This window comes from Manduca sexta, chromosome 26, assembly GCF_014839805.1.
Source record: "Manduca sexta isolate Smith_Timp_Sample1 chromosome 26, JHU_Msex_v1.0, whole genome shotgun sequence".
Classification (NCBI taxonomy): Eukaryota; Metazoa; Arthropoda; class Insecta; order Lepidoptera; family Sphingidae; genus Manduca; species Manduca sexta.
Window position 1 is genome coordinate 10,120,871 of NC_051140.1, and position 16,029 is coordinate 10,136,899.

The 16,029-nt window shown below is 33.7% G+C and overlaps 2 protein-coding genes across 2 annotated transcripts; both read right to left on the minus strand.

Annotated features, from left to right (window-relative positions):
- Positions 1-988: 988 nt before the first annotated feature.
- Positions 989-8,374, minus strand: LOC115453954 (polyadenylate-binding protein-interacting protein 1). Its single transcript, XM_030182683.2, has 8 exons — positions 8,053-8,374; positions 7,535-7,752; positions 7,297-7,449; positions 6,025-6,243; positions 5,740-5,844; positions 4,218-4,428; positions 3,860-3,995; positions 989-3,682 (listed from the first exon to the last, which is right to left on the minus strand). The coding sequence occupies exons 1-8, from the start codon at positions 8,159-8,161 to the stop codon at positions 3,583-3,585; spliced, it is 1,251 nt and encodes a 416-aa protein (XP_030038543.2). The 5' UTR covers positions 8,162-8,374; the 3' UTR covers positions 989-3,582.
- A 4,990-nt stretch (positions 8,375-13,364) lies between these two features.
- Positions 13,365-15,602, minus strand: LOC115453955 (iron-sulfur cluster assembly 1 homolog, mitochondrial). The gene is made up of 3 exons (XM_030182684.2): positions 15,429-15,602; positions 15,000-15,291; positions 13,365-14,182 (listed from the first exon to the last, which is right to left on the minus strand). The coding sequence occupies exons 2-3, from the start codon at positions 15,289-15,291 to the stop codon at positions 14,079-14,081; spliced, it is 396 nt and encodes a 131-aa protein (XP_030038544.1). The 5' UTR covers positions 15,429-15,602; the 3' UTR covers positions 13,365-14,078.
- Between the last annotated feature and the right edge of the window lie 427 nt (positions 15,603-16,029).

Below are 16,029 nucleotides of genomic sequence, written 5' to 3' on the forward strand. Positions count from 1 at the left end.
TCACAATACATATCATGTTAGACCAAAACGTTATTGCCACTTTTATAGAAACAAAATAAACATTGCAAAGTTCTTATATATTTTGTATGTCACTTATAAGTTTTATTAGTCTGATACTAGTAGGTTGCGTAACGTAATATAAAACTATATAAAGTTATAAACTAAAATGGATAATTTAATACGACTTCCTAAAAAAGACAAATAAGCATTTTGGCCTATACTTTTTCATAATATATCGTATCGACGCTCTGATCACGCCCATCAGAGTCCACCTTAATATTAAAATTAATTAATGACCGACCCAACGCAAAACATTGAGAAACAACTAGCTACTTAAACGAGCATTTAATCGTTTCTTCAACGTGTGTTTTAATACGACGAAATCATAGGTATCAATATTATATAAAAGAAACAATATAAAAAAATGTTGGTATGTGGTGAACAAATTTATAAGCAAAATAAATTGAAGGAATTCATTAAAAAAAAATTACACACAACACTATCATACAATCTCACTCATAGCAAATAGGCGAATTGAAGTAAAACATTGTTCTACTATCAACGCAAATTAATTAATTTTATACCCAATTTCAACAAGTTTGTGGATTTGTGGGCATCCAGAGCATGTATTGAGAGTATGGATTAAATTATCCCGCAAGGAAATAAATGATTTGTGCTAACGGAAGTCACATGCAAATAAAAATACAAATACCATTATTTAACTTACAGAATCGAAATATGACGAAATTACAAAAATTAATAATATTCATGTTAGTGAAATAATAAAAACAATTGCACGGTCAATAATTGAAATATCCTATTCCTCCTACTAAATAATGCGCAAATAATATGGAACATTTATGTGTTTGGATTTATATATGGAATGGAAGCAAAGAGTCTATTTGTATCATCATCGAATTAGAAGTTTTGACTTCAGTAACTAACAACGATACTATGTGAACTAAACTCTAACCTAACATATTTTTTGTTTTTTTTTTCGCATAATATTACTACAATTCAAAAAATAAATTGAGATCACTTAATATTAGGTAGTAGACGAAATGTAAACAAGTTACAATGCCTCGTAGTTATGGCCGTTTTAATTTCAGACTGTGTTACCAATTTTCTAAGGTTAGATTATATACACGTCTTAGATATCTAAGGCCCTATTACCATAGAGTATCGTCGCCGACTTCGTTTCGCGTGGCTCATGTGCGTGGGCGCATCGCAGTGAAATTGTTGTACGCGTAACGAAATAAAAGCTCCGACACGATACTTACATTGCACATTAACCTTATGAGCGGACAATTAAAATAAGGATTTCAAAACGATAAACTGATTGTTACAAAAAATATGAATATCTTGATCTGATCTAATAATAAAAATGCTCATATTATACTTCGGAACCACATTTGAAGAAATTTGTTACATACAAGGTTTACGATTATGCTAGATGCAGGCCACTTTTGACAGTTCCGCCTTGAAATCTTTGAGAGATCTATGTTCAATAGAGCTTATGGTGATGACGAGGTTTAAGATTAGCAAGAAAACTTGCAGAAAATGAAGTCCGCAACTGATTTTTACAGTGTATATTTGTAGGACGTGAGGCGAGACGCATTCGAATAGATTTAATGAAATATTACTGCTAGGGTAAAAGCCTCTGGAAGTTCTAGTGCAATATATTGCTGAAAGAACTTGTTAGAAGCTAGTCAAGATAAGCTAGCTAAACATAGCTACAGAGATGCCTCAAATCTTAAAAATAAACATTGGTTTACATAGGAGGGACTTAAGGGATGATTTTAATTAATAGGTACTTACTACTCCCATTAACAGAAGCAGAGTCCTCAGACTAATACTTCTCATAAGAGGACTGGAGAAAAAATGAAATAATTGACTACCAACTAAACTTCTAATATAGGTAACTTGTTTTTACCCATTCCGTAAATCATTGATAACATTTTTCGAGTCGGTGGACAACAAAAATAAATAATATTTTTTTTGGGGCAAAAGTAACTGACGCCTACACCTTTAGAGCTAGTTAACATGTGTTCCTTGGAGGTGCATTTTTATTGTCGTATTTTGCCGATAAAATTATTGACTTCGTTTTTTTTACGTCCAAATTGTATAGCAAGACTGACAATTATGAAAAAAGTATGGGACATTTTTAAATTATAATTCATAGCAAAAACTGTATAAAAAGTATGTATAGGCAATGTGTGCGAGAATTACCCGGCAACAGCTAACGGCTTTCTTTTATCATGATTTTGTGAACGTGAGACGCGACTATACATCTACCACGGTTTCCATTAAACGATCTCAATCGTTTTTCTTTTTAATCCAACGAAAATAGACCAATCAGAACAAAGATTTTTTGATATGCTTACAAGTGACTTATTATGATTGGTTTATTTTCAGGAACGAATCGAAGGTTAAGATTGAGATTGTTTATTTAAAACGGCTGTTAGTCGTGTATATAATCATTCTTAAGATTAGAGACTTCAAAAATACAATTTTGATTTAATTTTCAGGCTTGTTTACATTGGGTCGATAAAATAATTCCAGTCGTGTTTACGTATAGATATAGAACACAAAAAACAAATGCAACTAGGAATTTATTCATAAAAATCGAATCATGCAACAGTTACAATATTATTGCTATACGTAAACACAATTCCATTCCCTGGGTGTGACAGACCAGTGCATTATATGTTATTAATAATAATAAATTGTTATATACTGTCAAGTACTCTAGTTTCTTCTAATGTTATGATAAAAAGCAACAAAATAAAATGGTAAATGTATATAATATTCAAAGGCATAGTGTTTTTAGGAGCACCTAGTTAAAGTATGAACTTTCATGTATTGATTTACGGCACATACTCGGATGCAACTTGTACCAACAAGAAATTGCATCGGTGAACACCCAAGGACAACATGCAATTAATGTACTAAATAGGGTTGTAACGAATGCAATGGCCGATATACTTCTTGAGAGCAGTGTAGGTAAATAAGATTTTTTTTCTGTATTATAAGTTATAATCTTACTATTTAGGAAGTAAATTGTTTACTGGAGTCCATAAAAACAAAATGATGTGACGCATGGTGATTTTAAGCATAAAACGAGATGCGCAATTTTCGTTTTGTATATGTATCGTGGACATCGTGTGTTAAGTAGTGAATATATTACAATGAATTAAGAAAGAAAATCATCTCAATCCCAGAATCATTGGTAACCTACTATAACAAATTTGACGACACGTAATACGATTATGATTAACGACTGTAGCTTTGTTTAAATGCCAATTTAATAAAATAGATTTCTACATGCTTATAATGTTTATAACATACATTACGGCTCAATAAACTATGGATGTAATTGTTTGTTACAACCCTCGTATAAGTAGTTATCAGTAACCACTACCTATGATCTGTGGAAGTCACGCCTACCGTTATTGAATATGACTTATTAAAACTTATCTTTTTGTCATTTTACTGTATTTTATTGTTTTTTTTTTCTTTTCTTCTCCTAAATTAGTGGAGTAAGCTTGGTCTGTCTCCCGAGAAGGTTAAAATCAAGTGCGGTTATCGCTTTATTTGATTGGATAGTTTCAAAAACTCAAGGAAACTGGCTTGCATCTCCGCGTCCATGCCGGTGTCCCAAGCCTCGTTTTCAAGTTCTTCACTGTAAATAAAAGGAAATTACAAGTTTTTCATCTTATATCAATGAAAATCGCAGTCAATTTCTCTTTGTTATAAAAAACAACATTATCTACACTGCCAAAATGTGAGTTGTAGATTATTATTAAGTTATACAATTTTTCCAAAGCAAAATTTATATAGAATTAATAAAAAGGCTTACAGTATATCCTCTTCCAACGCGGCGTTTTTGCCAGGTGGCAGGTTACTTTGCAGGAAGGCGCGTTCTTCGGCCGTCAGCTTATGTCCATCGGCCATAAAACCTTCGTTCGCAGTGCCTTCGATTTCACCATTTGTCACTTAAAAGAAACAAAAAAAAAAACAATAACGGTCACAGCATAAACGTAGTTAAAAATACGGAGTATAAAGTATTTTTTGCCGAAATCATTACGGTTTTTATACAATCTATATTTGTTTCAAAATTAAAAGCTGTATGAGATAAAATTTTTTTTTACTTCGACGCCAAAAGTGATAGTGGAAGAGTTGTCGCCAGGTTAGTGTGGTAGTGTATCGGTACGTACGGTCGTGCTTGCGGCGTGCGTCGTGCGCGTGCGCGTGCGCGTGGGGCGCGTGCGCGGCGCGCGGCGCGGGCTCGGGCTCGGCCAGCCCCCAGCGCGCTGCGCGCAGCGCCACCACACCGTGTACGCACGGCAGCGACGCGCGGCGCTTCAGCCGCTCGAACATCGCGTGCATGCCCGACGGACAATCCGCGTCCAGAGCTATGCCTGACAACTTCACACACAATAGAATACTAGGCTATTTAACATTTTTTCTAAAATAAAGTTTGTCAACATTTTTGTTATTTAAAATGTAACATAGAAAGAAAAACAAAATTTGATTAATAATCAATAAAATATGAGCCTTTGTAAAAAATCGAACTGAGACGCACTGTAAAAACGGATGAAACGATTACCCCACTACGCGCCGATTCTTGCACTTTAAAATATGAATTGCTCGTTCCAACCCCATTTTTTTACAAATTATATTTCTGGCTCACCAACAACGATTAGGTTTTGTAATTTCAAAGTGAAAAATATTAAGTAGATATATAATATGTAAGAGTATGTATATAATATGAGGGTAACCGGGATTTTGTTTGCTTTAGAGCAAGGTGTAGTGGATATAGGACTTCAGAGACATTTTAAATAATACTCACACGAATAAAATCACAAATAACATCAGTCTATAGACCCACCCACTATTCGAGGCGATATTTTTGAGAATGAAAATATTTGCCGCCGTGCACTATTACATTTAATTCCTTTTAAGGAATTCTTACACTAAATTCAGTCAAAACTGGAAAAGTATAATTTTATAAAATGATAATTATGATTATAGACTGGATACTTGAAGGTTGTCGTTCTGGCCTACGGATACTAAGACTGTACAACGCCTTCGAATTATAAACCATAATATTCTTGAAATATTTACTTAATAAATATTTCTATGACAGTCAATGTTTTATCAAGTAGTATACATAAAAAAGGAAATGCAAATGTAATATTAAACAACGAATTAAAACGGCTATAGCTAATTTAGCTCCAGTGATCGGAGTAGTAGATCCCTCGATGCACGAGCCCTACATGCACTACGGCGGTTTTTGAATAGGTATTTGACATACATAATACATGTTTAGCGAATCACAGACGGCAGTTATAATGTAAAAATGTACTATAAAATATGTTGTGCTATAATAATGTATTATAGCACATTATATTTTAATATAAACGAATACCTACAACTTTTCATAACAATCATCAGGAAACCACACACGAAAGCTATTATGTACAATCCAATATCTTTGTATCTTGAGATACAGAGAGATATGAAAATACAGCTTCTTTTTTTTACATCTCTCTTCGAACAGGTCTTTAAAAGGTTTCTGTGACAAACAGCAGACAGATGCTGTCAATCAGTTCATAAAGTTCGGAAAATGTTGAACTAGACGTCAATCAAGAGATATACGAATGGAATGTAGAAAGAGACACATTACCTGCTATGAGTGATACGCATTACATTCTGTGATTTAAAGAGAAACTTTACCTTTAGAAGTTGGCAAACAGCCTTAATATTGATCTCTTTATCAGTGTCCAGTAAATGCAGCAATACTTTGCAGAGGCTTTCGCCTAAAGATTTTATTCTTCCTCCCTAGAAAATATTGTATATATAATACAAATTACATCCAATCCTAAACTAAATGTATTGATTGAAATTAGTTTATATGTCGGTCAACCATTTTTATGTCTTCTATATTTCTTTATAGTCTAACTTTTATTAGGTGAATGAAAAAGCTGGATGTATGTGAAGTAAACATTTTTGTTTGCTTACTTGGCTGTCTTCAAGCTGAGTGTATATCTCTGCAAGAAACATTGCAAACCCACGCATGTTTTCTTCTGAAGTCTCAACGCCACTGATGATTTTGTTCTCCTCTGCTGAACAACGCTCTAGCAGGCAATCACGGAATACAGACTCCTCAGGATGTGCCAGTGAATCATACATTGAGCACAATCGAGCTCCATTGTAACGGAAGTTTGCTTCACCTATTGACTGTGAAGAAAATAATTTTTACAAGCTTTTCTTTTACTTGCAATGTTTGCATGTTCGGGTAAAATCTTACAACTAAATTTTAAAGCAGTTATCCTTCACCAATTGAGATGAAATTTTGCAAACATTTAGTTCGGATTATTGGCTTGCTTGCAAATGGCTTGGTAGCAATGGTACAGTAACATGAAAGAAAAGAATTGCTGGCCTTTATGCATTTACTTACAGAAATTCATACAATTATAGGTACATTCCTCCAAATAAAATATTATATACATGCCAATTACAATATTGATGGGATTACAATTAAAATTTAAATGTTTTACTGGGTTAGTCATCAAGTAAAGTTGATTATGAGTCTCCTTATTATAAATATTTGTCTGTATTGCAGCCATATCTGCTTAGGTAGTGATTGCTGATAATAGTATGAGAAGAGTGTCATCAAATTTTCTAATGTTTCTTAACTACATTGAAACAGTTTTTAGGGGTAAAATAATTATTTTCCTTTAAAAATACATCAAAATGTTACATTTTGTTTTGCTGATTATTCCTATATAAAACTTAAAAAATAAAAGATTGTACACATTTTTATACTATTCTATTGTATATGTACGATAATGTTAAAACATTATATATATATATATATATTTTATAAATTGTTTTATAAATATTTTATATGTGGAATATGTTATTTGATAACTTTAAACATTGTTACCTTCTGTTAAAGGATATAGTTTGATTATCATACAAATTCCTAGGAATCTATTTTAGTCCTTAGCTATAGATTGTAGAATGTGATTTATTTAAACCAAATTTTCATATGTGCCCTTTAGGTTAAGAACACTATACTTTATTCTGTTCGTAATATTTATTTTATGAAATAAAATTATTTTTATTATTAATATAGACTTTTCATGATTTTCCTTTAATACCCACCATGCATTTCATTAAATTACCTTAACCAAAAAACATTACAGCATAAATCAAAATCAAATACTTCCTGGTGCTGTGAGTTGGATAATTTCTATTTAACTATTTATAAAATATTATTTAACCAACCTGGTTCACAATAGCATCAACAAGTGGTCTTGTATAAGTTTCATCATGTAATGTAGAAGCAAAAGAATCCACCAGAGGACCGCAGAGAGTGTCAAACTTGCCAGGGTCAAATGTTATCTCACACATGACGGTTATCAAGTTTGCTATATTCTCCTACAACAAGTTATTTAACATTTGCATTATATATTAAATGATCTATTACGACTACAATTAGGTAAACATGTAAGTAATTACTAACCCGCAAATCCATATTATCAGCTTCCTCCAAGCAATAAGACATTTCTTCCAAGTTATAAGGATTCTGATCTTGAGCTTGACGAAGCCGATCTTGTACAGAGAAACGTGGGGGTCTGTAGAGTGCCGGATCAGTATTGAATGTTGACACAGCTTGAGAAGTGTAATTTGGTGGGTACCACTCCTTAGCATCCGCAGACAAATTTGATTTCAGAGGTTCAACTACGAAATATAAAGCAAGTTATAAAACACACCATCAAAAAAACATGAAACTGATAAAGAAGATGGACCTACTTAAAATTGTTGAATATGAAAAAAAAATATTATTCGATACGATCTAGTATGTTTGTCGGGGACAATCAACGTCATTACAAATGAAAATCCTTACTTTCACCTGTAGCATTATAATTATGAAAAACGCAGTCCGCTGTGGCCCGGTATGACGTCGTCATTCCGCGCCGGATTCGGTGCGAGAAAGTATACTGAATGAATTAACCGGACAATTTGTTAATAGTTGCATACCTTTTGAGTCCTCGGTAACAATCCTTGGACGGCGGAGCTCTCGTGGCTGATTGTCGGGTTGCTGCCAACCGCGGCCCCTGCCTCTCGGGCCACTCTCACCGTTGTTCATTTTAACAGTTAGTCCACGAATAAAATTGTACGTATGATATATTGTGATAGTATTCCATAAATAGCAAAAAGATAATCTTTAAATTTCGTGCGCTTATAATCGTTCGATGAATTCGACACGTAAACAAAGAAAATACTCTTTGCAACTAATTTCACGACACAACCACCATGTTCTTAATGAGGGAAAGAGATAGTAAACTTTTAACTTTTCTTTCAATCTAGACGACTATGGAAGTTAAAACGTACTGCCGTGGTACACAAATAGTATAAAAGCCGAAATTGAACAATCTCATTGCTAAATGTTTAATAAAATATTAAAAAAAAAAAACAAGAAATTCGCCAATCAATACCCTCTATATATTTGGAAACACTTTTTGTGGTAACATTTAAATATACGTATCATAATAATCAAAAATTACATATCAAGTTATATAATAATATTATATAAGTGGTATATAAATAATATTATATAAGTTTATATATTCTCGTCTATAATTTTTTTTCGTGGCTACGTCCGCGTGAAATTTTTCCGGGATACAAGTCCCGCTCTATATTTTTCCGGGAGAGAAAGGAACTTGTCCTTCCCAGGGTCTCGAACTATCTTCATACCAAATTTCATAGAATTCTGTTAGATAGTATTTGAGTATATCCCGTTCAGACAGGCAAATATATGCGGCGCAGAACTTGGTTTTATGATATTTTTGTAATTTTTTAAATAGAAACAATTCGTCATACGCAATGCACGCAACGGAAGCTCTCCAAAAGAATAAGTGTTCCCCATTTTTGCAACATTTTTATTGTCGCTTCGCTCCTATTGGTCATAGCGTGATGCCATATAGCCTATAGCAGAGACCAATAAACTAGAGCCTATCTCAGAACAATGACAAGTATAGAAGTAACATTATGACATTTGAGTGTACTCTGTCTTTGACAGCAAGAAATTTAATTGTGTTGCGATCTCTTCTGACATCTTATCGATATCGATAGATGCTTTGTCTATCGGCTATGGTAAATTCACAGACCTGCTAAAATAAACACTTTTCGGTCAGTCAACTACAAACCGTTGCAAAATGCTATTTTAGATAAAGGTTTTAACCTTTATAAAAGATATCAAAACCCTAATTTGGTATTCAAGTACCAAATGAGGTCTGGGTATATAAAATCACTCGTTAAGAAGCTGTTAAATTACAATAAACTATAGAACTACCGGCTCTCTTCGAGCTAAATTTTATCAAATTTTCATTTGCTATTTACAGCTGTTTCCATGCCTTCCGAAACGTCATTCACACAAAAATGGTTTAGCATTTAGATTATTAAATTAAGAAAATCTTAGAAATTTCGGAAGGAATGGAAACCGCTGTAAGTAACAAACAAGAAATCGGCCGGAATTTCGTTTAGGAGAAAGCCAGTACGCCTTCTGTTCTTTTCTGACTTTCTTAGCGATTAAAAGATACCCAAGAGGTGTAATTTGACAGAAGCTACTAAAATGGGACAATAAAATTAAAACACAGCGGTATCATTCATGTCACATATGTTTGATAACTTATTTCAATGTTAATAAAACTTTGTCGAAATGCTTAGAGCAAACACGGTGCTGTTTTTTCCAATGCCAACTGGGACGAGCTATGGCAACGATCCATTTTTGCCTCATAGCATTATCTGTGGGGAATCTGCAATGAAACACACTATGAAAATCAGATAGTTTCCTCAACCCCCAGCCTTCGCGCACGGTTTCCAAGTGGCTTTTACCACTTCACCACCGTATATTGAAAGTAAAACGCAATTTATGCAAAATAGTCAACTACGATATACTAACATCTATGTTATCGACAGAATATGCAGAACAACACTATTGAACACGACTACGTAAATTGATAAAAATGAAAAATACTTAATAATTACTGTATCGAATGGCCAACAGCAGATTATAATATGACTACAGCATAATAAAGATTAATAAATAATACTTTTTGCACTTATGTACAGGGTTTAAGCAAATATATTAGGTTTTTTGTTTACTCACCGATGAAAGCTGATGATTTCAGTTTCATTTTCTTTACGACAAGAATGAGATTTACACCCCACAATAACGCAGGCCATTGCTTGTTCGTAGGGCTATATTATACTTAAACAGCACTGTGTATTTATTAAAATTAACAACAAAAATATTACAAAACATGTAGCCACTTTTGAAAAGCACGCGCTGAAGTATAATGTAAATAAATTGTGTGGGCGCGTTTATGACATGGTTTTGAGGTTGGCAAGTTGGAACATTTGACATTTTATTTGCTTTTTAATTCGGCATCATAAAGAGGACCAAAGGTAACCATTTGATAATTTTAATGTGTACGCAAGCCGACCTTAGCAACATAATATTTGTCTCGTTCTTTTCAACGGTTTTGGCCTATTTGAAAAAAAGTACAAGTATATGAGGGTAATTTAGATTCCTTCTATGCTTGTTCTTATTCTGAGGAGCCTATAGCCTTCTTCAATAAATAGGCTATCCATCACAAAATATTTTTTCAATTCGAACCAGTAGTTCCAGATTAGCGCATTCAAACAAACAAATTCTTCAGCTTTATATACTAACTAGCTTTTGCTCGCGGCTCCGCCCGCGTTATAAAGTTATTCAGGCTAAAGTTTTCCGTTATAAAAATAGTAGTTTCCCGGGAGCCTATGTTCTTCCCAGGGTCTCAAACTGTCTCCATACCAAATTTCATCTTAATACGTTAGGTAGTTTTTGAGTTTAACACATTAAGGCAGACAGATGCAGCGGGGACTTTGTTATATTATTTAGAACTTTTTAAGTGAAACAATCCCGTCATACATCATTGTTGCATAACTTTAACCGTTTACGCAGCGCAGGCAACGGAAGCTCTCAAAACTCATAATTTTCCCCGTTTTTGCAACATGTTTCATTACTGCTCCGCTCCTATTGGTCATAGCATGATGATATATAGCCTATAGCACTCCAGGAACAAAGGGCTATCCAACACAAAAAAGATTTTTTTCAGTTCGAACCGGTAGTTCCTGAGATTAGCCATTACTGCTCCGCTCCTATTGGTCATAGCGTGATGATATATAGCTTATAGCGGTCCACAAATAAAGGGCTATCCAACACAAAACGAATTTTTCAGTTGAAACCGGTAGTTCCTGAGATTAGCCATTACTGCTCCGCTCCTATTGGTCATAGCGTTATGATATATAACTATGAGCACTCCACAAACAAAGGACTATTCAACACAAAAATATTTTTTTCAGTTCGAATCGGTAGTTCCTGAGATTAGCCATTACTGCTCCGCTCCTATTGAATATAGCGTGATAATATATAGCCTATAGCTCTCCACGAACAAAGGGCTATCCAACGCAAAAAGAATTTTTCAGTTTGGACCGGTAGTTCCTGAGATTAGCCATTACTGCTCCGCTCCTATTGGTCATAGCGTGATTATATATAGCTTATAGCGGTCCACAAATAAAGGGCTATCCAACACAAAACGAATTTTTCAGTTGAAACCGGTAGTTCCTGAGATTAGCCATTACTGCTCCGCTCCTATTGGGTATAGCGTGATGATATATAGCCTATAGCACTCCACGAATAAAGGGCTATCCAACGCAAAAAGAATTTTTCAGTTTGGACCGGTAGTTCCTGAGATTAGCCATTACTGCCCCGCTCCTATTGGGTATAGCGTGATGATATATAGCCTATAGCACTCCACGAACAAAGGGCTATCCAACGCAAAAATATTTTTTCAGTTTGGACCGGTAGTTCCTGAGATTAGCCATTACTGCCCCGCTCCTATTGGGTATAGCGTGATGATATATAGCCTATAGCACTCCACGAACAAAGGGCTATCCAACGCAAAAAGAATTTTTCAGTTTGGACCGGTAGTTCCTGAGATTAGCGCGTTCAAACAAACAAACAAACAAACTCTTCAGCTTTATATAATAGTATAGATTAGTATAGATAGACCCCTTATTCATAGACGTTATTTATCTAAGGACGGAGCAATGCTGTGATAACAAGTCTGTTTCTCAGTGCCGATGGCATGGCAGCATTCGCAGTGCGTAGACATAGGGCCGTTATGATTGACTAATATTGAAATACAACTTGCATCTAGTTGGCTGTCAGATAAACAAAGCTGAGAAACAGACTTATTACCCTGGTTCTATATCGTTGCTGCAGTCTACTTTAATGTCAAATGTGTTGTGCCAATTGCTGTTTGCCGTTGGTGTCTTTTTGTTTGGTTAACTTCGGGTCGCAAGTTTTATACACTTATATTATAATTTTAAACTTCTACCTACTCGATATTGGCAAAATCACCGATAAAACGGTGGAGCCATTTTTATTTGAAAAGAAGAAGAAGAAGAAGAATTGTTACCACAGCAATGCTCGGTCCTTAGATAAATAACATCTATGAATAACGGGGCTAATTTATAGATTTTTTTGCAATGAAGTTATTTTTTATTAAGTAAGTATTTTATTTTAAGTTTTTTTATCTTCTCCCATTACTGGCGTATTTCACCAGAGCCGCGGGTATTATGATGCCACCGATTTCGATAGACGATTCGGATCGCGCTTTTTCTATCGATCGCATAAACCGACTAAACAGAATAAAGCTTTTCGCCTTTTTTACACACTCTATACTTACAAATAACTTATTTTGCTTGGTTTATTTTCTCGGGATCGTGTGGAATATTAAGATTGAGTTTGTATAATGAAATCCGGCGTTAGTAGGTTGACTCATTTTTTGCCCGCTTTGTTCTAATTTAAAAATTTACAAATTCATATTTGTTTAGGAGTAAATCCGCCTCCTTATAACATCCTAAAATCGCATCCGTGTGGATTATTAAGTAGTGGGATTCTCAAATAACAATACTTATGTAAATCATAAATTATTAATAGTTTCATTAGACGCGGCGCGGCTTCTTATTTATGTCAATCCCAAATGTCACTGTACGTACTCATAACTCCGGCGCCGCATATGAATAGCATAAGTTTAAATCGCAACTGTTTCTGATAGAGGAGCGGATCCATGTTCATTTGGTATGCGAGGAATGCGCGTCCACGGGACCATCTCCATCCGAACCTACAGACCTTAACTGCCATTTCTCCAGATAACTCTAGGGTTATAAGACCTATAGTCCCACATAAACAACCAGATTTCCTCGCGGATACTGTGAATGTTGCCAAAAATAGTATTATACATATCTTATGTCTGGTTTATTGCTTCACATAAAATATTATCATAATATTGTTTAGCCAGGAATATGAAAATTATAAGAAAATAATCCATAATCATCTAAGTACATGTAATGTGTACATATATAATTACTAAAATACTCATAAAAATAATGAACTATTAATATAACAATTTCAATAACTAAAATCTACTGTACATTAATGAATTTATGATCAAATCATACATGATAATAAAGACGAGTAATGTCATAATGAAAGTGAAACCTAGTGTAAATTTCAGCCCATGATAATCCCTGGTCAATCAATTTAAATTTAATAACATCTTGTAAATTTGTGGTAATAATAAGCAAGGTTTTGTGCCTTATATATTTTTTATAACAAAATCTTTAAACATTCATAGAACTTATAAAATGGTCACACTGATAAATAATTTATTTTCACAGTTCAAATTCTAAGGCAAATTAGGCACATGTATGTTGCAAAACAAAACTTTTCTCACAGAATTTAGCACCGCTTGCAACAGATCCATTAGATCATAGAAATGGCACACTATATATTTGTAATTTAAAGGGAAATGTTTTAATAAACATATTGTAATTTTTGTGGGTATGGTCTCATCAAATATATAATATATATACAAGTATTGCATTTGTGCAATATATGTTACATATTCACTACATAATTTAATTGGGCTTATGACATTACATATGTTCCTTTTTTATATACTAAATGATTCTCCACAGCCACATGTGCCTTTTATATTAGGGTTATTAAATACAAATTCAGCTGATAGTTTATCTTCCACATAATCCATTTCAGTTCCTGAAATAACAAAAATAATATATATTAATAGGGAAATATACCAAATGTAAATATAAATATTTAATAATAGTATAACTGTTCCATAACCTTTCTTACTTTCATTATGAGTGTAAAAACATAATGAAATAAAAATTCTCCAAGTGCAAGTAATATTTATATCAGCAGAATATTGCTGTCATTTTTGGGACTAATAGTTGGCTGTCATCTAAGTTTAACACAATAGTTTTATTATGAAGTGATTTGCAACACCTTTAGCTTGGCCTATAGTAATATGTCAATGAAAATAATGTTCAATTCCATGCAGTTGTTTTTGCATGATGTGTGTACAAACATACACAACAGTAAAAAATTCTCAAAACTTGCTTTGGCTTCTGTTGCCAAAAATAAACACCACCCATACTACTTTTTCTTCAATATTTATAATGTACAGATTTCAGCCTGTTACAATTTTATAACTAGTTTTTGCTTAAGGCTGGGCCCTTGTGAAAGAGTTTTCTGGGATTATAGTGCCGCTATATATTTTCCGGGGATAGGGAGTTGCCTATGTCTTTCTCAGGATCACCAATTATCTCTAATCCAAAATTAAGATTTTTCAATTTAAATCAGTAGATCCTAAGCACATTAAAATAAACAAACAAACTCTTCAGCTTTTACAATAGTATAGGTTTCTTTAAAAGCAATTATTCTGTCATTTTTGTAACTTATACCATTGACACAGTGCATGCAAGAAAAACTCCCGAAAGGAATCAATGTTCCCCGTTTTTGCGACCTGTTTCATTGACTTAGTAGTATAAACATGGCTTAAAAGGATACAAACCTAGTAATGTCAACTGAGCCTTTTTGTCTATTATAATAGTTACACCATCCTGTTTCACTTCCTCATCTAGTTTATCTTTATTTTTTGCATAATCCAAAGTGTACGAGAGTCCATTGCATCCCCTTTGGCGGACTCCAACTTTGAGACCTATATATCCTTTGGCTGCTTCTTTTTGCATAATTTCTTTAACTTTATTTACTGCCGATGGAGTTAAAACTAGTGCAGCTCGTGAAGGCAATACTCTTTTCTTAACGGCGCGCACTGTGGCGCTAGCTATTGTTTTTGTAGCCATCTGAAAAAAGAATACATGTATTTGATTAGTATTTCACTGTACGTAATTTATTCATAATTGAGTACCAATCTATTATAAAAAAATACAATTTGCAATGATAAACGTTGGTAATTGTTACTGTAAAAGCATATACATACATGGCTGTTGGTTTTATTACTTTTCTTAAAATTTCATTGGATATTATTTCATAACACGGGTTATATTTTTTCGCTTTAATGTCGTGTCTTGAGATTCTTGGTCGTATGACGTATAAAATCAATAGAAAACATGCCAAAATACTTGCGTCAAAATTTATGTCAAATCAATTATGTCATTGCTGAACTATAAATAATCGATATTTTTATTCGATTTACAAGGTACCGTTAACGTTGGCAAGGAGGTGTCATTTTCTAATTATGATAAGTCGTTAAATGGTTATAACGCAATACTTCACGAGTTTGTGTTTGAATCTTACCTAAATTATAATCCCACATCCCATCATAAAAAACAATAGGTACATATGTTTCACCCAAAGTAAAATACAACTAGAAATATAATTAACTATACAAAATTCGTTAACCCAGAATAAAGTGATAAATCCCTCAAAGACGAACCACTGGTAGCAAATATATCGAGTGATCGGATATCAATACTCAATATGTATGGAGTTAGATAGTTCCGTATCTAGGTAATGTACTCAATATCGCAACTTTAACGCCATCTTATGGAAAAAACTAAAAACATTCTTGTTGCTTTAAA